Raw genomic sequence first — 24,091 nt, 5'->3', positions numbered from 1 at the left:
GAAACATTCTGAAGGTTTCCACATCGAAGGTGGCCCTTCCTGTCCTCAGCCTTTCTGTGCATATGACTTGGTACCATGCTATTTATACGGTATACCCATTGTAATTTAATGCCAATTCTTGATTTACTAAATAATTTTCAAAGTTAACTCCACTGATGTATAGTACTGCCATCACCATCAGGAAGTCCCACAGACTCCCAATTTTGCAAACAGTATTTTTAGATATATAATTAATATAAAGGGGCAAAAGACAAAGATCATAGCAGAGACCACGAAAGCTAAAAATAGAAAAATAACAGAAGTTAATGAACAAAGAGATGTGTCCCTGAGAGAAAGCCACACACCTGTTAAATCTCTACCACGACTATCAATTGTATAAAGAAATGGGCGAAACTCTAAAATGACAGATGAAACTCGATAGCAAGATAAGAAATGCAAGCTTCAAGAAAACAGGGCATCTGGGTCACATCATGTTCTCCCATGACTCGGGAGTCATCACACAAGAGAGGCAGAGAGAGCGTAAGAAATAGAGACAGTCGCTAACACAGAAACAGTGTCCTCAAGACTGGGGAACAGCAGGCTAGATGAGTCACAGTGACAGACACAGTGTACACAACTCCCATTCGACCTGAAGTCAGACAATCTTAACAACAAAAGGCTGTGTTTACACAAAGTCCTATCCCCAGGTGAGGAGCTAAGCTGCTAGGAGGGGAAGAAGCACTTACCTTTAAGAATGTGGCCCCTGGTAAGTGGTCCATGCTCCAGTGGAAGGCCACATCTAGGAAAATATGGGCAGCACAAACTGGACTTGATGGGTGGAGAAAAAGAAAGGACACCAGGTTGAGTGGGTAGAGAAGAGGAGGGAGACTATAATCAAAACACATTGTAGAAAATTTTTAAAGAACAACAACAACACACACACACACACACACACACACACACACACACAAACAATTTTATGTTCCTGGATGTCTCAATGTTAAGAGACGAAGCAACTGGAAGACCAAGACAGGAAGTTTTCTGTGAACTTGAGCCTACTCTGGTCTACACACAGGCCAACCCAAGGTTACACGGTGAAACACTGTTGGAAAAAACAAAGGAAAAGGAAAACCAGCATCAACAACAGAATAAGCCAGCACCAACAAAACGGGAAGCAATTCCTCAGAAAAGAAGCCTCGGGTTTAGATGTTTTCATGAGAAATTCCTATCAAAGATTTGTAGGTTCTCACTATGTATTCTGGGAAAGGAAGTATTCTTTCCCAATGAGCTCATGGGATTGGTTTTCCCCATGATGACAAACCTAGACAGAGGCGGTAACAGATACCAGTGAATGGGTATCTGCTGCATATAAAAAGAACTGTGAGTTGTGGCTCAGTAAAGTTTATTAGTAGTGTGTAAGATCGTTCAAGTTTGACAAAATGGTTGTGATGGCTGTTGTTGTTCATCAATTTCACTACATCTCGAATTAACTAAAATTCAAGTGTCTGTGTATACCTGAGAGGGATTCTTTTCTTAATTAAATCATTGGAAGTGGGAGGATTCACTTTTTTTTTTCTTTTCTTTTTTTCGGAGCTGGGGACCGAACCCAGGGCCTTGCGTTTGCTAGGCAAGCGCTCTACCACTGAGCTAAATCCCCAACTCCAAGGATTCACTTTTAATATGGACCTTTCGAGGTGGAATGACCTTTAATCTGGGCCACACCTTCTGGGGGCAGCCTATATAAAAAGCCATGGAAGGTGGAAGCTTGCTCTCTCTCTTTGCCTGCTCGATGTTGCTAGCAAGTCCATTTCTTCATTGCCATTAAAACCTTCTTCTTTAGGACTCTGGTGTATTCTAAAGACCAACTAGACATCCAATCTAGTGAACATAACAACTGTGTTCTTGGACTTCCATTAGTAGACAGCCATTGGTGGACTAGCTAGACCTCAGCCTATAAACCATTCCAATAAATCCTCTTCATACAGATATTACATATATAATACTGTGTGTAATATATATATATATATATATTCTCCTACTCCAAGGTCTCCGCTGGTTTTGCTCCATGAGAGAACACATGAAGCAGGTAAAAAGACAAACTAAAACACTTGAAAGAGAAGATGCCCTCAAACTATAGATCTACCCAAGGTGTAGTATCTAGACTACATAAAGACTTCTCAACACTCAACAACAAAACAATCCAATTAGAAAATAGTCAAAACACACAAGCAGATGTTTCCTTGAAGAAAACATAAAAAGATTCCCAATCTCATTAACCAGGAAGAAGGGGTACACTAGAGCCACAAAATTTGTTTGTTTTTAAAAGAAAGGAAAGTAGTAATATCTACAGATGAGTCAGCAAGAAGAAAGGATCTCTAACGTAAGGGAAAGTTTGTCCATTTCTTAAAAACTAAACATCCCAATCCAGCAAATCAAACACCATGAATTTTCCATAGAGAAAATGAACACTTACATCCACGCACAAAAACATTCATCCATGCACACTTCAAAGTTGAGTGATTGAACCATGTGATTTCTATAACCACACTCAGTGCAACATCACGATAAACAAACTTGCAACACAGGCAACAACTTGGATTAAGCTCAAGAGAACCCTGAGAGATGGAAAGGCTAGGCTACTAGGAGAACACACCTATCTTTTGCACTATTCCACTTTTTAAATAGCACTTTGAAAAGATATAATTTAGTCCTTGCCAGGGTTAGAGATGAGGGGAAAGGCTCAACTAGGGTAGGTGGGTAGGTTGGAGTGGCTAAAAAAAGGCAACTCAAGGTCATTGTGGTCATGAAATTCTTTTGTCCTTTGGCTAAAGTAGATAATATGCAAACCTGTGCATGGAATAAAATTTCACAGAACTAAATGCACATACAAACATCACACACACACACACACACACACACACACACACGCACTCACAAACTCTGAGTAAAGTCTGGAGATTGTGGGTCACTAGGCTAGCGTGGATTCATGCCTGTTGACCTCCACTTGGTAGATAATTAGGAAGCAAATGGTCTAAGAAGCAGGAATCTCTAGCATCTGGCCTTGCTCAATTTGACAGTCAGACAAGAGACATGATGGCTACCTCCACTGTGTTAATTTAGCGACTATTTTGGAGTTTTGGTTTCCTTTAACAAACCCAGAACTATTTATAAGAATCTGTTTTTGTTTTTAGTCCAGGTGTGGGGTGTGGGCTGCTTCAGAGTGCCCACGGCAGCTGACTGATTTGCCTCAGGTTCTAGCAGGGGCCCTGATAGATGGGTTGTTGATTGTTTGCTGACGGTCACAGTTCAGCAAGTAGTCATGCAAAAGAAGAAGAAAAGAAGGAATTGGCTATCTCGATGGCAAAACCAAACTTGCTCCAAGGAATTCTCCTGATCAGCACAAAGTCACCCCCTTTGTCCCCAATCCCATTTCCCCCTAACTAGTGTTGAAAGTGTAGAAAAGGCAGAAAAGAGTGGAAGAGAGAAGAACCCACAAAGCAGCCCAAGTCCAGCTACAGTTCACATCCAATTCCTGGTGGACAGATTATTCTTTGTAAGGTGTTTCCACTAGGGAAATTGGGAAAACATCAGAAGACCTCCCACTTATTACAGTTGCATATGGCTCTCCAATTATCTCAAAATAAGGGTCCACTTTCATGCACTAAGTCAACTGTTGGTGAGAAAATTCTGCCAAACCAGGCAAACTTTGATAGTTGTTAACACAACCCACAAACTGTTTCCTGAGTAGCAACCTTTTCTAATATATAGTTCTAGATATTTTCTATCCAGTTGTACCCTTTCTGTTCATTAAAAAGATTTATTTCTAATTTTTAATTACTTGTAGGGATTGGGGTGTACTTAACTACAGGCGCCCCAAGGAGGTCAGAAGAGGGCATTGGAATTTGCTGGAGCTTCAGTTACAGGCAGTTGGGAGCCACCAATGTGGGTCCTAGGAACCAAAATTGTGATTGAAGAATAAACCGTTTAAAGCCCAGTTTGTGGATTTCTGTTCTGTTTTGGCATATTTAAAAGCTTTACAGTTAGGGAGATAGTCCTTATGTTTTCTAAACTCTGGTGGTTTAGCTTTTGCTGAATATTATTCACATTAAATATTTTGTTTATTCTGTGAGAATAGGGGTAAATTTTCATGGCCTTTTACAAGTAGTTATCCATGTAGTACAGTACCATTTGTAGAAAAAAAAATCTTTTATTTCATCTGTCACTATGATGTTCAAAAGCAACCAAGCCTCATTCCTAGCAGTATGGAAGAATAGATTATTAATTCATCAAAAGTACATGTTGGCTATGCTTTTTTTTGGCAATTTTTTTTATTAACTTGAGTATTTCTTATTTACATTTCGAGTGTTATTCCCTTTCCCGGTTTCCGGGCCAACATCCCCCTAACCCCTCCCCCTCCCCTTCTCTATGGGTGTTCTCCTCCCCATCCTCCCCCCATTGCCACCCTCCCCCCAACAATCACGTTCACTGGTGGTTCAGTCTTAGCAGGACCCAGGGCTTCCCCTTCCACTGGTGCTCTTACTAGGATATTCATTGCTACCTATGAGGTCAGAGTCCAGGGTCAGTCCATGTATAGTCTTTAGGTAGTGGCTTAGTCCCTGGAAGCTCTGGTTGCTTGGCATTGTTGTACATATGGGGTCTCGAGCCCCTTCAAGCTCTTCCAGCTCTTTCTCTGATTCCTTCAACGGGGGTCCTGTTCTCAGTTCAGTGGTTTGCTGCTGGCATTCGCCTCTATATTTGCTGTATTCTGGCTGTGTCTCTCAGGAGAGATCTACATCCGGCTCCTGTCGGCCTGCACTTCTTTGCTTCATCGATCTTGTCTAATTGGGTGCCTGTATTTGTATGGGCCACATGTGGGGCAGGCTCTGAATGGGAGTTCCTTCTGTCTCTGTTTTAATCTTTGCCTCTCTATTCCCTGCCAAGGGTATTCTTGTTCCCCTTTTAAAGAAGGAGTGAAGAATTCACATTTTGATCATCCGTCTTGAGTTTCATGTGTTCTATGCATCTAGGGTAATTCAAGCATTTGGGCTAATAGCCACTTATCAATGAGTGCATACCATGTGTGTTTTTCTGTGATTGGGTTACCTCACTCAGGATGATATTTTCCAGTTCCATCCATTTGCCTATGAATTTCATAAAGGCATTGTTTTTGATAGCTGAGTAATATTCCATTGTGTAGATGTACCACATTTTCTGTATCCATTCCTCTGTTGAAGGGCATCTGGGATCTTTCCAGCTTCTGCCTATTATAAATAAGGCTGCTATGAACATAGTGGAGCATGTATCGTTTTTATATGTTGGGGCATCTTTTGGGTATATGCCCAAGAGAGGTATAGCTGGGTCCTCAGGCAGTTCAATGTCCAATTTTCTGAGGAACCTCCAGACTGATTTCCAGAATGGTTGTACCAGTCTGCATTCCCACCAACAATGGAGGAGTGTTCCTCTTTCTCCACATCCTCGCCAGCATTTGCTGTCACCTGAGCTTTTGATCTTAGCCATTCTGACTAGTGTGAGGTGAAATCTCAGGGTTGTTTTGATTTGCATTTCCCTTATGACTAAAGATGTTGAACATTTCTTTAGGTGTTTCTCAGCCATTTGGCATTCCTCAGCTGTGAATTCTTTGTTTAGCTCTGAACCCCATTTTTAATAGGGTTATTTGTCTCCCTGCAGTCTAACTTCTTGAGTTCTTTGTATATTTTGGATATAAGGCCTCTATCTGTTGTAGGATTGGTAAAGATCTTTTCCTAATCTGTTGGTTGCCGTTTTGTCCTAACCACAGTGTCCTTTGCCTTACAGAAGTTTTGCAGTTTTATGAGATCCCATTTGTCTATTCTTGATCTTAGAGCATAAGCCATTGGTGTTTTGTTCAGGAAATTTTTTCCAGTGCCCATGTGTTCAAGATGCTGACCTAGTTTTTCTTCTATTAGTTTGAGTGTATCTGGTTTGATGTGGAGGTCCTTGATCCACTTGGACTTAAGCTTTGTACAGGGTGATAAGCATGGATTGATCTGCATTCTTGTACATGTTGACCTCCAGTTGGACCAGCACCATTTGCTGAAAATACTATCTTTTTTCCATTGATGGTTTTGGCTACTTTGTCAAAAAATCAAGTGCGCATAGGTGTGTGGGTTCATTTCTGGGTCTTCAATTCTGTTCCATTGGTCTATCTGTCTGTCTCTGTACCAATACCATGCAGTTTTTATCACTATTGCTCTGTAATACTGCTTGAGTTCAGGGACAGTGATTCCCCCTGAAATACTTTTATTGTTGAGGATAGTTTTCGCTATCCTGGGTTTTTTGTTATTCCAGATGAATTTGCAAATTGTTCTGTCTAACTCTCTGAAGAATTGGATTGGTATTTTGATGGGGATTGCATTGAATCTGTAGATCACTTTTGGTAAAATGGCCATTTTTATAATTATAAAATTAATTATATTAATCCTGCCAATCCATGAGCATGGGAGATCTTTCCATCTTTTGAGGTCTTCTTCAATTTCTTTCTTCAGAAGCTTGAAGTTCTTATTGTACAGATCTTTTACTTGCTTGGTTAAAGTCACACCGAGGTACTTTATATTATTTGGGTCTATTATGAAGGGTGTCGTTTCCTAATTTCTATCTCAACTTGTTTCTCTTTTGTGTAGAGAAAGGCTACTGATTTGTTTGAGTTAATTTTATACCCAGCCACTTTGCTGAAGTTGTTTATGAGCTTTAGTAGTTCTCTGGTGGAACTTTTGGAATCACTTAAATATACTATCATATCATCTGCAAATAGTGATATTTTGACTTCTTCTTTTCCAATCTGTATTCCCTTGATCTCCTTTTGTTGTCTGATTGCTCTGGCTAGAACTTCAAGAACTATATTGAATAAGTAGGGAGAGAGTGGGCAGCCTGATTTTAGTGGGATTGCTTCAAGTTTCTCTCCATTTAGTTTAATGTTAGCAACTGGTTTGCTGTATATGGCTTTTACTATGTTTAGGTATGGGCCTTGAATTCCTATTCTTTCCAGGACTTTTATCATGAAGGGGTGTTGAATTTTGTCAAATGCTTTCTCTAATGAAATGATCATGTGGTTTTGTTCTTTTAGTTTGTTTATATAATGGATCACGTTGATGGTTTTCCGTATATTAAACCATCCCTGCATGCCTGGGATGAAGCCTACTTGATCATGGTGGATGATTGTTTTGATGGGCTCTTGGATTCGGTTTGCCAGAATTTTATTGAGTATTTTTGCTTCGATATTCATAAGGGAAATTGGTCTAAAGTTCTCTTTCTTTGTTGGGTCTTTGTGTGGTTTAGGTATAAGAGTAATTGTGGCTTCGTAGAAGGAATTCGGTAGGGCTCCATCTGTTTCAATTTTGTGGAATAATTTGGATAGTATTGGTATGAGGTCTTCTATGAAGGTCTGATAGAATTATGCACTAAACCTGTCTGGACCTGGGCTCTTTTTGGTTAGGAGACTTTTAATGACTGCTTCTATTTCCTTAGGAGTTATGGGGTTCTTTAACTGGTTTATCCGTTCCTGATTTAACTTCGGTACCTGGTATCTGTCTAGGAAATTGTCCATTTCCTGCAGATTTTCAAGTTTTGTTGAATATAGGCTTTTATAGTAAGATCTGATGATTTTTTGAATTTCCTCTGATTCTGTAGTTATGTCTCCCTTTTCATTTCTGATTTTGTTAATTTGGACACACTCTCTGTGTCCTCTCATTAGTCTGGCTAAGGGTTTATCTATCTTGTTGATTTTCTCAAAGAACCAACTTTTGGTTCTGTTCATTCTATTGTCCTTTTTGTTTCTACTTGGTTGATTTCAGCTCTGAGTTTGATTATTTCCTGCCTTCTACTCCTCCTGGGTGTATTTGCTTCTTTTTGTTCTAGAGTTTTTCGGTGTGCTGTCAAGCTGGTGACATACGCTCTCTCCTATTTCTTTCTGCAGGCACTCAGAGCTATGAGTTTTCCTCTTAAGACAGCTTTCATTATGTCCCATTAGTTTGGGTATGTTGTGCCTTCATTTTCATTAAATTCTAAGAAGTCTTTAATTTCTTCTTTATTTCTTCCTTGACCAGGTTATCGTTGAGTAGAGCATTGTTCAACTTCCAAGTATATGTGGGCATTCTTCCCTTATTGTTATTGAAGACCAGCTTTAGGCCGTGGTGGTCTGATAGCACACATGGGATTATTTCTATCTTTCTGTACCTGTTGAGGCCTGTTTTTTGACCAATTATAGGGTCAATTTTGGAGAAAGTACCATGAGGAGCTGAGAAGAATGTATATCCTTTTGCTTTAGAATAGAATGTTCTATAAATATCTGTTAAGTCCATTTGGTTCATGACTTCTCTTAATCTGTCTATGTCTCTGTTTAATTTCTGTTTCCATGATCTGTCCATTGATGAGAGTGGGGTGTCGAAATCTCCTACTATTATTGTGTGAGGTGCAAAGTGTGTTTTGAGCCTTAATAAGGTTTCTTTTACGTATGTAGGTGCCCTTGTATTTGGGGCATAGATATTTAGGATTGAGAGTTCATCTTGGTGGATTTTTCCTTTGATGAATATGAAGTATCCTTCTTTATCTTTTCTGATGACTTTTAGTTGAAAATTGATTTTATTTGGTATTAGAATGGCTACTCCAGCTTGCTTCTTCCGACCATTTGCTTGGAAAGTTGTTTTCCAGCCTTTCACTCTGAGGTAGTGTCTGTCTTTTGTCTCTGAGGTGTGTTTCCTGTAGGCAGCAGAATGCAGGGTCCTCATTGCGTATCCAGTTTGTTAATCTATGTCTTTTTATTGGGGAGTTGAGACCATTGATGTTGAGAGATATTAAGGAATAGTGATTATTGCTTCCTGTTACATTCATATTTGGATGTGAGGTTATATTTGTGTGCTTTTCTTCTCTTTGTTTTGTTGCCAACACGATTAATTTCTTGCTTTTTCTAGGGTGTAGCTTGCCTCCTTATGTTGGGCTTTACCATTTATTATCCTTTGTAGTGCTGGATTTGTAGAAAGATATTGTGTAAATTTGGTTTTGTCATGGAATATCTTTGTTTCTCCATCTATCTTAATTGAGAGTTTTGCAGGATACAGTAACCTGGGCTGGCATTTGTGTTCTCTTAGGGTCTGTATGACATCTGTCCAGGATCTTCTGGCTTTCACAGTCTCTGGCAAAAAGTCTGATGTGATTCTGACAGATCTGTCTTTATATGTTACTTGACCTTTTTCCCTTACTGCTTTTAATATTCTTTTTTTACTTTGTGCATTTGGTGTTTTGACTATTATGTGTCAGGAGGTGTTTCTTTTCTGGTCCAATCTATTTGGAGTTCTGTAGGCTTCTTGTATGCTTATGGGTATCTCTTTTTTTAGGTTAGGGAAGTTTTCTTCTATGATTTTGTTGAAAATATTTACTGGTCCTTTGAGCTGGGAGTCTTCACTCTCTTCTATACCTATTATCCTTAGGTTTGATCTTCTCATTGAGTCCTGGATTTCCTGTATGTTTTGGACCAGTAGCTTTTTCCGCTTTACATTATCTTTGACAGTTGAGTCGATGATTTCTATGGAATCTTCTGCTCCTGAGGTTCTCTCTTCTATCTCTTGTATTCTGTTGGTGAAGCTTGTATCTACAGCTCCTTGTCTCTTCTTTTGGTTTTCTATATCCAGGGTTGTTTCCATGTGTTCTTTCTTGATTGCTTCTATTTCCACTTTTAATTCCTTCAACTGTTTGATTGTGTTTTCCTGGAATTCTTTCAGGGATTTTTGTGATTCTTCTCTATAGACTTCTACTTGTTTATTTATGTTTTCCTGCGTTTCTCTAAGGGAGTTCTTCATGTCTTTCTTGAAGTCCTCCAGCATCATGATCAAATATGATTTTGAATCTAGATCTTGCTTTTCTGGTGTGTTTGGATATTCCATGTTTATTTTGGTGGGAGAATTGGGCTCCGATGATGCCATGTAGTCTTGGTTTCTGTTACTTGGGTTCCTGCGCTTGCCTCTCGCCATCAGATTATCTCTAGTGTTACTTTGTTCTGCTATTTCTGACAGTGGCTAGACTGTTCTATAAGCCTGTGTGTCAGGAGTGATGTAGACCTGTTTTCCTGTTTTCTTTCAGCCTGTTATGGGAACAGAGTGTTCTGCTTTCGGGCGTGTAGTTTTTCCTCTCTACAGGTCTTCAGCTGTTCCTGTGGGCCTGTGTCCTGAGTTCACCAGGCAGGTCGCTTGGAGCAGGAAGGTTGGTCTTACCTGAGGTCCCGAGGCTCAAGTTTGCTCTCGGGGTGCTGCCTACGAGCTCTCTGAGAGGGCAGCAACCAGGAGGACCTGTACCGCCCTTTCTGGGAGCTTCAGTGCACCAGGGTTCCAGATGGCCTTTGGTGTTTTCCTCTGGTGTCCGAGATGTGTGTGCAGAGAGCAGTCTCTTCTGGTTTCCCAGGCGTGTCTGCCTCTCTGAAGGTTTAGCTCTCCCTCCCACGGGATTTGGGTGCAGAGAACTGTTTATCCGGTCTGTTTCCTTCAGGTTCCGGTGGTGTCTCAGGCGCAGGGGTCCTGCCACTCCTGGGCCCTCCCCTACAGGAACCCAGAGGCCTTATATAGTTTCCTCTTGGGCCAGGGATGTGGGCAGGGGTGGGCAGTGTTGGTGGTCTCTTCTGCTCTGCAGCCTCAGGAGTGCCCACCTGACCAGGCGCTGAGGTCTCTCTCCCACGGGGTTTGGGAGCAGAGAGCTGCTGCGGGCCGGGATCCTCGAGGTTGGGAATCCCGCTAAATACCGGAAGTATCCAGTCCTAGAGGAATTTTGCCTCTGTGTTCCTGAGGCCACCAGTCAGGTCTCTTGGAGCAGGAAGGTTGGTCTTACCTGTGGTCCCGAGGCTCAAGTTTGCTTGTGGGGTATTGCTTATGAGCTCTCTGTGGGGGCAGCAACCAGGAGGACCTGCACCGCCCTTACGTGCACCAGGGTTCCAGATGGCATTTGGTGCTTTCCTCTGGAATCAGTAATGTGGGCAGAGTGTAGTCTCTTCTGGTTTCCCAGGCGTGTCTGCCTCTCTGAAGGTTTAGCTCTCCCTCCCTGTCTATGCTTTCTGATGGCAAGCATTTGCCAAATTTAGGAGCTTTCTTTTATCACTAGTTTCCTGAGAACTATTTTCTTTATCATGAATAGCAGTCAATTATTTTTTTTAAAAAAACCAGTCAGCTGGGAAGTGTAGCAGGGCGAGGGAGTTGGCTATTTGAATGCTAAGGAACTTTTGAATTACTATGAAAACTGGATTGAACTTGACAATGGCTATACTGAAGATTATGGAGGAAAAATGTTGAATTATTGTAATAGGGTTTAACTATAATATTAGGTTTAACTTTAAACCCACTGTTACTAAATATAGGGCTTCCTGGGCACTAGTAACTCTCCTCTCAGGTAACAAGATGTTATAAGACACGTTTCTATTCAGTTCTGATCAATGCTTAAAGTGAGAACGCTTCAGATGCTGTTCAGATGACTGGCTACATGTATTTCCTATCACCTTTCAATTTCAAATAAGTTTAGCCATGATTAGAATCATTAGCATAACTTATAAATTTATATTAAACAAGTCTAAGTGGTATCGAAGCATGCATTAATAGAATATTTTGATAGGCTCCCAGGACCCAACAGGGATGAGATTAGCTGAAATGCCCTACAAAAAGGAGGAAGAACCTGTAGAGACCATATCCAGAGGTTAGGCAAGGCCCCTGTTTATGGGATGGGACCACCCACTCATCTCCAAATTCTTAACCCAGAAGGGCTTCTGTCTAAAGGAAATACAGGGACAAAGTGTGGAGCAGAGACTGAAGGAAAGGCCATCCAGAGACTGCCCACCTGGGGATCCATCCCATATACAGACACCAAACCCAGACACTATTTGGGATGCCAAGAAGTACATGCTGACAGAAGCCTGAGAGGCTCTGCCAGGGCCTGATAAATACAGAATTGGAGGCTCACAGCCAAGACTGAACTGAGCACGGGCACCCCAGTAGAGGAGTTAAAGGACTGAAGGAGCTGAAAGGGTTTGCAACCCCATAGGAAGAACAACAATACCCACCAACCAGACCCTCCAGAGCTTACAGGGACTAAACCAACAACCAAAGAATATACATGGAGGGACCCTTGGCTCCACACATATGTAGCAGAGGATGGCATTGTCTGGCATCAGAGAAGTCCTTGGTCGTGTGAAGGCTCAATTTCCCCCAGTGTAGGGGAATGCCAGGGCGGTGAGGTGGGAGTGGGTGGGAGGGAGTGGGTGGGTGGGAGGGGGAGCACCCTCATAGAAGTAGGGGGAGGGGGATGGGAAAGGGAGGTTCCAGAGGGGAAACCAGGAAAAGGGATAACATTTGAAATGTAAATACATAAGTATCCAATAAGAAATAAAGGCCATTATTTATCTGCAAAATCAATTTTAACTTAGCCCCCTGCATATTATTAAGCTTACTCCCCCGACTATAAGAAAAAATTTTGATAGAATTATTTTTATGACTGGAAATCAGTATTAACTTGTAAAGCAAAATTTCATTCTTCATATTGTTGGGAATTAGCTGTTATCTTATATTTTTTAAATTATAATGAGAATTATAAGAATATAATAAGGTATCAAAATACACACAATAAGCAAACAAAATGTATCTATATTATCTATTGTGTGAAAGAGGGTAAATAGATGTGAACAACTGAAGTAATCACACATGTATTTCTGTTCACTTACATTAAGGGACTTTTTTCTAGGTACAAGTTTGTTTTCTAATTATATTTAGCACATTAATATGTTTCAGATGTTTTGTAACGATTTCTTCCTTTTAATCTTTGCAAATCATAAATTATAATATGGCTCCTGGTTTTTACAGATCAACAGACAGAAAGAGGACATTGAAATTAAAAAGAAGTATGCCAGTATAGCCACCCGTATTGGCGGCAAGGTTGTATGGAATCTATCTATCTATCTATCTATCTATCTATCTATCTATCTATCTATCTATCTATCCATCCATCCATCATCTATCTATCATCTATCTATCATCATCTGTGTCTCATGTACCAATCATCTATCATCTATCTATCTATCATCTATCTATCATCTATCTATCATCATCATTTGTCTCTCGTGTACCAATCATGTCTATCATCTACCTATCATCCATCTATCTCTATTGCTATTGTTATCTGTCTGGGTTCAAAAGCATGCCATTGTTTTCTCGTATATGAGTTTAAATGAAAGTGCTTGAAATCAAGTGTGGGTAATACTCTTCAGAAGAGGCGAATTCCTAGCACATAGCCACCCACACCCCCGCTCCAGAGGATGCAATATCTTCTCCTGAACTCTGAGGACAGCAGCATCCATGTACACACACACACACACACACACACACACACACACACACACACACATCCCCTCCCCCACCCACACACAGAGAAAGAAAGAAAATGGAATAAGTCTTTAAAAAAGAAAACAAAAGGATCGTTAGGTGGGAGATAGAAGCTGAGGGAAGTAGGGAGGGGAGGAAGAAAATGAACAGTAGAATCAGCAAGCCATTTTTTCAGACAGGCTGCTGTAAACCCTAGGACATGAGTTCCTGCCTCGCACTTCCCCCTTTCTCCTTCCCCCTCCTTCCCACCTTTATACAAACTTCAGACTGCCACCTCACCAGTTTTACAAAAACAGTCCCTACAGCTGCTGCCAAGGAATGTATCTGTTTCAAGGTTTTTTTCCTAGAATAATGGGATAGAGGGACATCCGATTCCAGTTACCACTCAAGGCAGCCAAAGGCGAGCCGTGCCACTAGGAACGAGGGCAGATGAGCCTCAGCTGAGAGTAAACTGCCCACTCCCGGGTTCCTGCTCAGGGGAGGGACAGGTAAGGGATGCAACTCTAAAGGTAAAATGAGAATAATTGTTAACTCTCTTTGGGCAGAGAGGAACATTTGCCAAGGGAAGAGAGTCTTCTGTCTACCTAACGCGTCAAGCCAGAGAGGGCTCACAGTTTGTGCGGCCCCCTGGAACTTCCCTCAGTGTGTCTCCAAAGATGAAAAGGAAGGCATCGAAGAAATTTCCTGTGGTTACGTTCGCTCCTTCTGCCACCATTATCCCTGATACAATAGAGACGCCGACGCCGACGACGACGACGACGCCGACGCCGACGACAACGCCGACGCCGACGACGACGCCAACGACGACGCCGACACCGACGACAACGACGGCCATGGCTCCTACCTCTTCTGAGATTTTTACCAGTCTCCTTTCAAAGCCTTCAGACAAGCGTGTAAGAACCATGCGCCTTACCACTATCCACTGCACTTCACGTACTTCCTATGTAGTGGGTTGTTGTTCTGTTGGCCGAGCCTTGCAGCCACCACTTCTGCCCAGCAGCCTCCCGGACTCATTGTCTAACCCACCCAACGCTCACTTAGAGTAGGCGCTCTACAAGCTAACTCCAAGGGTGTTCTTGGTAAATCCCTTAGCTTTCTCAAAGTGAGAGAGTTACCCACAGTGGACTACCTGGTATAGGTTAGTTTATACACCTTAGTAGATCCCTGCTGAATTAGCAAAATCTGAGAACCTAAATTCCTAAGTTCATGCTTGCTAGGGCGAATTGCACTAACTCTGTGCTGATGTCTCCCTGAAGGAAATGGAAGGATCTGGTCCTCTCGCTCCCACAAGAGTCTACACTTCTCGGCTAGATTAGATATCACTATTGGGGACATAGATGCATAGGTTATAAGCGGTGGCTCCCCTTAGCCATGTTAAGAATCAGTTCTCTGAAGTTCTGCTGCTTGGTGGCGTGTGAGAGTTCGGGCAGTACCATTCCCTGGGCTGAGATTCTAAACTGCATGCAATGGAGAAAGCTAGCTAAGAACAAATATTAATCTCCCCACCCACACACCGTTTTCTCACTGTATATACAGTACAACCAGATGATACAACTCCTTGCTGCTTTGACTTCCTCAAGACGGGTAGTACCCTGGAACTAAGAGTCAAAATAAACCCTTTATCCCCTAATTTTCTTTTGTAAGGGTATTGAACAAAAGCGACAAGTAGCAATGCTGTAGCTTATAATTGGGCAGTGTGTTCCCCAAGACTACATTCCCATGATCCTGGGGAGGACTTTCTGTGTGCTTAGCTGTGGGGATAATGAGGGGTATAGGTGCACATGGTTTGTGGGCACCATGAATTTTGTATCTAGACAAGATTTTAGAGCTAACTGGTGACTCACCGGGGCCAATGTATAGCCCTTCTCATAGAGTGTCCACTTAGATGCTTAGAGCTTCTGTGTCCTTGAATCATGTTCTGCAAGATCTCATAGCATTATCTACCTATCTATAGGGTATGGAAAGACAGAGCACCTTGCTTCACAAAGGGGAAAGAAAAGAATCTAGGCCATTTAAGCCATTTAACTAGACAGGTAGATCACTCAGAGAGAGAGAGAGAGAGAGAGAGAGAGAGAGAGAGAGAGAGAGAGAGAGAGAGAGAGAGATCCAGCATATTACTCTATCAGGAAAAGACAGTCTACTTTGGACTTCTCCATCAAGAAGTGAGAGAAATCATTCCCAGCTGGTATAGTGGTATTTGCTTATGTGGTCCCAGCCCTCAGGAGGCAAAAACAGAGGCAGAGGCAGAGAGGCAGAGAGAGGCAGGGTTAGAGGCAGGGTTAGAGGCAGGGTTAGAGGCAGGGTTAGAGGCAGGGTTAGAGGCAGGGCGTAGAGGCGCAGAGGCGCAGAGGCGCAGGGCGCAGGGGGCAGGGGGCAGGGGGCAGGATCATCATGATGCAAAGACCAGCCTGAACTACAAGAGTGGGTCTGGGGCCAGCCAGTGCTACACTGCAAGCCCTGTCTCAAAAAACAAGAAAACCAAGATACAAAAAAGAAGGGAGAAAAGAAAGGAAAAAAGGAAGGAAGGAAGGAAGGAAGGAAGGAAGGAAGGAAGGAAAAACATTTCCATTGTGAAAGTTGAAATGCAGAGTCAGGAGGAACACTGGATAAGCCTCTGAGGAAGAGACTTTGCTGTGACTGACCAGTGACTTAGTTCTAGAAGTGGCTGTTTTTCATAATTCTCATATTGAGAAATGTTTTTCTTAAAGTTCCCACCAAACAAAAACTGATCAGAGGGATGGGGAGATGGCCTAGTGGGTCAGAGTGCAGTACAAGCCGGCATGCATGAGGGTCTGAATTGGAGTTCCCACCCCTCATTTAAAATGCCAAGGATGGCTGCTTAGGCCTTACCTTGTACTATTCCCAGTGAGACAGGCCAGCCAGTCAGCCTTGCCAGAAACGTATCTTGCTCAGTAAGAGACCCTGTCTCAAGATAATGAGGCACAGTAGAATAAGACACCCGGGGCCCACCTCTGACCTCTGACTGTTTCGACAGGTGCTTACATGTCATCTGTCTGTCTGTCTGTCTGTCTATCTGTCTCTGCCTTGCCTCCCCTCACCCTCCTCTCTCTCTCTTTGCCTCTGTCTCTGTCTCTCTCTTTCCCTCTCCCTCCCCCCCTCGCACGCACACACACACACACACACACACACACACACACACACCACATCAGAACAACCTGCAGAAGGAACAAGAAGAGCAGCCACCACCCTGGGGACCAGAGCAGAAAAGCAAGAGGTCCTTGCCCAAGAACCCTGGTTATACGCCCTAGCTTTTCAAAACCAAAAAGATTTTTCTGAGTTTCTGGAGGTGTAGCTCAGTGTTACGGTACTCACCAACCATGTCTCTATAGGTTCTATTTCCCACACTCAGAAAAGACGAGTTTTTCCCTGTGAAGGCTGACATCATGGACACACACAGAGTACAGACCTAAGAGAGATTGCTCTGTTTGACAATGAAGAAAGGCAGTGTCAGGGTTCGAGGGACAGGCTCAGATTCCCACTATGCCTCCCTGTCTGTATCTGGCAAAGTTGTTACCTGGCAAGGAGAGATGAGCCCACAGTCTTACAAGGTCACTGACTTGTAATACTTCCTTTGTGAATGTCCATTCTTGAAGAGTAAGTTTGAAAACCATCATTGAATGGACTCTGGAGGCTGTTCATAGAAAGCTTGAGCACTTAGTTTCTTTATTCATGGCTGTGTGTGTCCAGACCTTAGAAGGATTCAAGGGGCCCTGGTTTAAGCCTTAAGCTTAGTGAGTTGATGCTGGGAATCTTGTTCCCAGTGAATGCTTCAGTGGACAATGACGTAGGTACCTGTCAAGGAGGCCTGGGCTCTAACATGCTGGATGCTGGCTATATAGGGCAAGAGTAACACCAACAGCCAGGCTCAGCAGCTGAGCTCCCAGCTGAGGTCCCAGCAGCAGGGGGCAGATACAGTAGCAGCCTTCCCTGTCACCTTCATGACCCCAAGGCTGGAACTGAATCCTAGAAATCTGGCTCAGAAGCTCCCATGACCAGAGCTTCAGAGAACATTCTATCCATTGCTGAGACTCTCACTGTTTAACAGTAGGTAGTAATTGGACAAGAGGAGGGCACGGGGACCTAAGCTGGTCCTTACATCTTAACTGATTCCATTTTCAAATGTATTTTCTGTTCCATGACAGTTGCTGTCACCTATGTTAGTGGTTCTAGTCCCAAGGCCACTTTCCAGTGTGACGATTCCTTTTACAATGCATATTAACTTCTGTCAGTGCCACACAGCTTAGGACCACCTTTAAATATTTAACTCGGGTGGGGTGGGGGTTTCTAGACCTCTCGGAATGACCTTTTAAGGGCTTTGTGATACCCATCACAGGGAAACGACACCGGAAAGCTCATTGCCTGAGCTATTACATCAGCCGTTTCACTTCCTAATTAATCATACTTATTTTTGAAATCTGTGTCATTTGGTGGGAACAGAGCACATGCTGCCTTGGGGGAGACAAACAGTGATAAAGGCAGTGTTCAGCCAGTCTGAAAAGCACGCACACGCATCGCCTTCAGATTTTCAGCTCATAAATGATTTCACAACATAAAATTTCTATTTGTACAGGGTACTTATGTAAAGTTTACTTTCTGATAGCTGTAAAAAACCAGTTCAAATACTCGGGTTTCATGTATCAAGGTTAAATAGGATTCTTGGGTTTCCCTCCCCCTCAGCCAACCCCAAGTAATTAGTTAATTAAGGTCACGCCCAGCGAATACTTCTCTGGAGGACTTGAGAGCCTCCTTTGGGGTAGCCTGGTCTACGATGACAAGCCATATGGCATACGTTTAGGTGTGCTCAGGGCCCTTCTGTGTGGGAAATAGGACAAGGGACAAGGCCGATCTTGTTCCCATTCTCACCATACAAAGCAATTCATGCAGGCCAAAAAGCAAAGGAACAAAAACTATATAATATTTAACACTTAATAATGACTACTAAAACATTTCTGTAACAGTTTGCAGACATAACTATAATCATTCTGCAAGCTAGTGATTGTAAGATGATTATGTGATACCAAATTATTATCTCCACCATTCAACCCTTTCGTTTGGCTAAATGACACATAAGGCTGAAAATAAACCGTCCACGGGAAGAAAGCAATGTATCCGCTAAATCAAATTTTAGTTTTACAGAGTGCAGAGGGACGCCAGGAACTTTGATGGTTGTTGACTGTGGGATGCCTGTAGTCATACAGAAAAGTTCCTGGGTGTGACGTGTGTGGTCTTTGGAGGCTGTCAGAAGGTATTTACTGTGTTTGGATGATGTTAATACAAAATAATTCCACTTACACTGGCATGAACTCATGTACACATGTGCTGTATGTGTGTGCTGTATTTGTTTATGCGTGTGTATGTGTGCATGTAAATGTGCTGTGTGCATGTGTGCATGCCTGTAGGGGTTGTGTGTGTGTGTATGTGTGTGTGTGTGTGTGTGTGTGTGTGTGTCTGTGTGTGTATTTGTCTGTGTGTATATGTGTGTATGTCTCTGTGTGTGTCTGTGTGGTGTGTGTATGTGTGTGTGTGTGGTGTGGTGTGTGTGGTGTGGTGTGTGTGTGTAGTGTGGTGTGTGTGTGTGTATGTGTGTGGTGTGGTGTGGTGTGTGTGTGTGTGTGTGTGGTGTGGTGTGTGTGTGTGTATGTGTGTGGTGTGTGTGTGTGTGTGTGTGTGTGTGTGTGTGTGTATGTGTGCTGCATACCCCAGGCTAACTGGCTTATGAGCTTCCAGAAAATTCTCTTGGCTTAACATCCCTCTTGTTTTTGCAACAAGTCCTGAGGTCCCAGATGTGTGCCTCCATCTCTGGTTCTGGGGATTGAATTCAGACTGTCAGGAGACACTTTTTCCCAATGAGCCATGTCCCTGGCCTTAGAGTTGCATTTTCATTTCTATAAGATTAATAATCACTTTACCCTGTGGAAACAATTGCAGATCAATCACACACTACAATGCTTGCTTTGCTTTAAAATCAAATTCCCCTAAAAAATTCATCTTTAGTTTCTGCACTCAGAGACCCAACCTGAGAATCTGGGCAATATCCCATTTAAAATTAAACTGAGTTTAGAGGCTTGGCACAAGGTTACTGAAGACAAACAGGAAATCTGAGGGTCTGAAGTCAGCCTGGACCACATAGTCTGTCTCATAAACTAATTAACCAGTTAATTAATTAAAAAAATTCTACCTAAAGGTAGTTTCCATCTTCCATAAAATTTTATGTTGGGACTCAAACACATATTTCCAATATACTTGGGACTAAAACTTGTTAGAGAAGTTAGCATTTAGTATTTCCTGAACAATCGAAAATGATTCAAAAATCGCTCGAAGGGCTTTATGCTGTTCAAGTTTCTACCTTTATCTCACTTGTTTTGTTCTCCATTTGCTTCCGTTGTTCTGTGTCCTCTAAGACTGACCTGGAGTGCACTGTAGCTCAGCTTTGCTGTAGCATAGCCTCCCTCTATGTGCAGTGTAGTTCAGTGGTAGAACACTTGCCTAGGACTTCAAGGCTCTGGGTTCCATGCCCAGCACTGCCAATCTCCCAGATTCCTTTTTATATTTGCTTTGCAGCAGAGAGATTCTGCTCACTTGAGTGTTTGTTGTCCAATCCTCAGGCCACCTCTTAAATTCTAGATATGTATTTTTTTTCTTATACAGTCTCCTAAATTCATGACTTGATATCTGTTATGGATAAAACCCACCATTAACAAAATTTCTGGGTGCAAGGACGAGTCTCTCCAACCGCCTGAGCTGCTCTGAAACCCTGTATGTTATGCCCACAAAGACTAAACTCTTCCGCGTGCAGCTAACTCCTCTTCCTTCGCCTTCCATGGCTACCCCTGGTGTACTGGTGCCGGTCAGAGGTAGTCGTTTGCTAGCAAGATAACGATAGTGTTCATATAAAGGTCACTTGACCATTTAGTAAGCATTTAGACCAAAAAAAGTAATTTTTTGTTAGTGCCTTAATTTCCTTTTCTTTCCTGCCGCCGTGGTAAAATGCCCTGACAAGAGCAGTTCGGGGTGAGAAGGGTGTCCTGGTTCTTAGCGCCTAGGCGTTGTCCTTCCTGGCAGTGGAATATGAACGTCAGGAGTTTGTGGCAGCCAGTGACTTTCCATGCACTGTCAGGAAGCAGAGAAGGGTGAACACGGTGCGTGGCTTAGCTAGCCTCCTCTTTATGCAGTCTAACACCCAAAGGTAAGCAATGGTGGTACTCACTTTCAGGAAAGGCCCTCCTCTCTCTATAGACCTAACCAGATGGCCCCTCACAGACCTGCCCAGAAGCTACGTCATCCCTCACAAGCATGCGCAGACGCTCGTTTTCTCACTGAGTCTCTTTCTCATCGAGTGAGTGATTGAGATTACCTATCCCAGTTAAAAGATGATTTTGACCGTGATGCATTTGAGGGTGGCGAGAGAGAAATGCCTTTCACTAGGCTCAGAAAGAGTAGCCAAAGCCTTATACCAACAGGAATTAGGAGAGAAAGAACTTTTGACAAGACGGAAAAGAAAACAGGTGTATGTGGCTATTACAAGTAATGTGGTAAATTTCATGGCAATTGATAAGCACGGTGACGTTTCTTCTATTCCAAACCTTGGCTATCGACTCCAAATTTAAGAAGTTGTTTCATATAAGTTTTAAGAAATTTTTAAAAGCCTAAGTTCTAATATCAGTGAAAATTATTTGGATTCCCCGGAACTGGAGTTACAGATGGCTGTGAGCCACCGTGTCGATGCTGCAAATGGAACTTGGGTTCACAACAAGCACAGCCCATGCTTTTAACTGCTGAGCCATCTCTCTGGCCCCTAAAATGAATGTTCTCAGTTTTGAAATTTTAGTTATAATAATATAAAAAGTCAAAAGAGAGACACCCTTGTGGAAATAATTCATAATCATCTTTTGATTGTGCAAATACAGTCATTCGATGTGTGTTCTCCCTCTCGGGAAGCTAAGTACCGCCCATCGGTTTTCATTTCCATCTCTGCTTGGCGGTCCAGTGTTTGCACCTGTCAATGCAGTGACCACAGAAAGACCAGCATGTGTATTCCGGAGAAAGAGGAATGTCAGCAGCTGGCAAAACAGAGTGGCAGCGCCAGGATTCAGTAGAATGTGCTGTAGCAAGGTGGAAAATTTGACTTGGTACAAGGAACAAATATTGTAGTCAACGGGAGGTGCTTTGCTTGCTTTTTTGTTTTGTTTTTGATGAAAAGAAATGGTATCTCCATTGTCATGATTACACTATCTTTTGGGAAGACTGAATAATTATTTACATCAGAGGAGATAGGCCGTAGCGCAGTCTTATCTCTAGTTCCACAGTTGATCATCCTTTGGGAAAACCAGGACCTTAAAAATTGGTACTGAATTTCACCACAAATCCAAACACGGAATGTTAAAATGAATCTTTAATCCCTGGCATGAATTGGGATACTGTAAAATAAGACACCAATACCTTTCAATATGGCATTTTTTTTCCGTTTTGTTTTCCTAATTATCTGAGATAGACGTTTTAAAACTGGGGTTAAATTTCTTTAGCATTGTGGTGAAAACCTTGAGCTGCTTGGAGATTTTGTCCAGTGACCTCAATGGTCTACAGCTCTGAGTTCACTCTGTACCACATGGCTTTGCAGAGAGACCGCTCGAGGGGACTGTTTTTGTTGGGGACAAATGGATGGAATGGTCCTTAAATGTGTCTGTCTCCTGTCACTTGGATGATCTTTTTTGTTTTTGTTTTTGTTTTTCATTTTTTTAACTCCTCCCCCAGCATTTCCAATGGTTACAAAAGATCTGTGTTAAAAGTCAAGAGATAAAAGGCTGCCCTCAGGCATGGTGAACCTATAATTTTGATTAATTGCTATTTTTGTCAGTTTGTTTTGTGAGGCAGAGTCTGTACATATCTCAGGCTGGCCTCTAACTCACCACCAAGGACCTTGCATTCCTAACCCTTCACCTCCATATCCTAAGTGCTGGCACCACTGCTTCTGTTGGTCAGGGTTTGGAACAGGTGTTTCCATGTTCTTGGCTTCTTATTCAAAGAATTGATTAAAAAAAAAGTCTACATAGATCTTAAAGTAACAAGAAAGCTTCATTCACATCAAAGCAGGACTAGAGACCAGAAAGAAATACACTGCCAATATCGACAGCAAGGCCACTCAAATGAGGGTTTCAACAGCCTCGGTCACTGCTTAGGGATTCCTTCTATTGGATTTAAAAGAAGTTTGCTTGTTAAAAAGCACAGTTTAGATACTTCTCTGATTTGGCTGACAGATTAAGTTATACAAATGTTTGCTCTACCATGCATGCCCATTTCTAAAAAGTATGTAATTTTAATCATATGATGCTCGGTCATGCCTAAGCATAAGCTGGGAGACAGAGGGTTCTCCCTAAAAGGCCACTTTGGTGCTACAATTTGCTCTATTGCACGCTCACCCAAGCACGAGCTTAAGACAGAGAGGCTCCCACTCTGTCACTGGACACAAAGAAAGTGCCAGTGAGCAGAATCTGTTTTAAGGAAAGGAGAAACTTAGGGCATTGTTCAGAGGTGGTGGATGTACACCTCCCCACAGACTGGGGTCCTCAGTCAACAGGTGGCTGGGTGCATTATTCAGAGAAAGAGATCCGCCCATAGCACATGCAGATGAAATCTCAGGACGCCAAGTGCATTGTTAGAAGAGGGCTATGCACATAGCCCAAACCAAGGTGAGTCCCAAGTTAGCAAACTATTCACTATACTGGCCCTCCTCACCGCCGTACCACACCTCTCTTGTGTGTGCTGGGGATCGAATTCTGAGCCTTCCATGTACTGAATCAGCACTCTACCAATTGAGCTGTGTTCTCTCAGTCCTGAGTTAAATCTGCTGCTGAATCTCACCTCACTCTGCTTACTGCGCCAATGTTCATTTTGTTTAATCAATGTGGTTTTCATACTTCTTGTCACTATCAATCAAGAAAACAACACAATGGAGGAACATTTGTTTTGCCCGTGGCTTCAGGTATTTTTGTCCATCATGTCAGAGAGGGTGGACTAGAGCAAAACCACTCACATCATGACTGACTAGATGCAGAATGAGAATGCCCACACTCACCGGCCTCCTCATTTTCACCCTTGATTCCGTGGCTCCCCTGCACCCAGTCTATAGAACAGTGCCACATATGTACAGACTGGCTTTTAGAGTTGGAAATGCTCTTTTGCTATACCCAGAACTGTGCTTCACCAACGCCATGTGCAGGACTGGAGAGGTTGTTCATCGTGTAGTACTGTGCCGTTCACGCACAAGAACCTGAGTTTGGATCCTTGGCACCACTGGGCATGGCAGTGTGCACCTGTTAATTACAACATTGGGAGGTGGGGACAGGAGAATCCTTGGAGCTTAATGGCCAGCCAATCCGGCCAATCAGTGAGTTGCAGGTTCAGAGAGAGTCCTTTTTATTTATGAGGTGGAAAGCGATAGAGGAAGAATCCCCTCCCTCCCCTTCCCTCCCCTTCCCCCCCTTCCCTCCCCCTCCCTCCCAGAGCCCACCCCCACCAAACAAACAAAGTATTGATCTCATAAGAACTTCTAAATCTGGCAAAGATGAGAATCAGGACCAACCCACGACATGGGTAAAGGACTTTCTGCCAAGCCTGACCTCCTGAGTTTGGGACTCACATGGCGGAAACACAGAACCAACCCCCAAATTGTTCTGTAGTCACCACATGCCCCCTGTGGCCCATGCATCACC

General features: G+C 42.8%; 1 protein-coding gene across 7 annotated transcripts in view; it reads left to right on the top strand.

Moving 5' to 3' along the window:
• Positions 1-24,091, top strand: part of C17h10orf67 (similar to human chromosome 10 open reading frame 67) — a 170,722-nt gene that overhangs the window by 111,682 nt on the left and 34,949 nt on the right. For all 7 annotated transcript variants that reach the window (XM_087591514.1, XM_087591513.1, XM_087591517.1 and 4 more), the window contains 2 exon segments: positions 12,843-12,914; positions 13,907-14,254. In XM_087591514.1, coding sequence (XP_087447640.1) covers positions 12,843-12,914; positions 13,907-14,254 — 420 coding nt within the window.

This window comes from Rattus norvegicus, chromosome 17, assembly GCF_021556685.1.
Source record: "Rattus norvegicus strain SHRSP/BbbUtx chromosome 17, alternate assembly SHRSP_T2T, whole genome shotgun sequence".
Taxonomy (NCBI): Eukaryota; Metazoa; Chordata; class Mammalia; order Rodentia; family Muridae; genus Rattus; species Rattus norvegicus.
The sequence above is the reverse complement of the archived record's forward strand: the minus strand, read 5'-3'. Positions and strand labels throughout refer to the sequence as shown.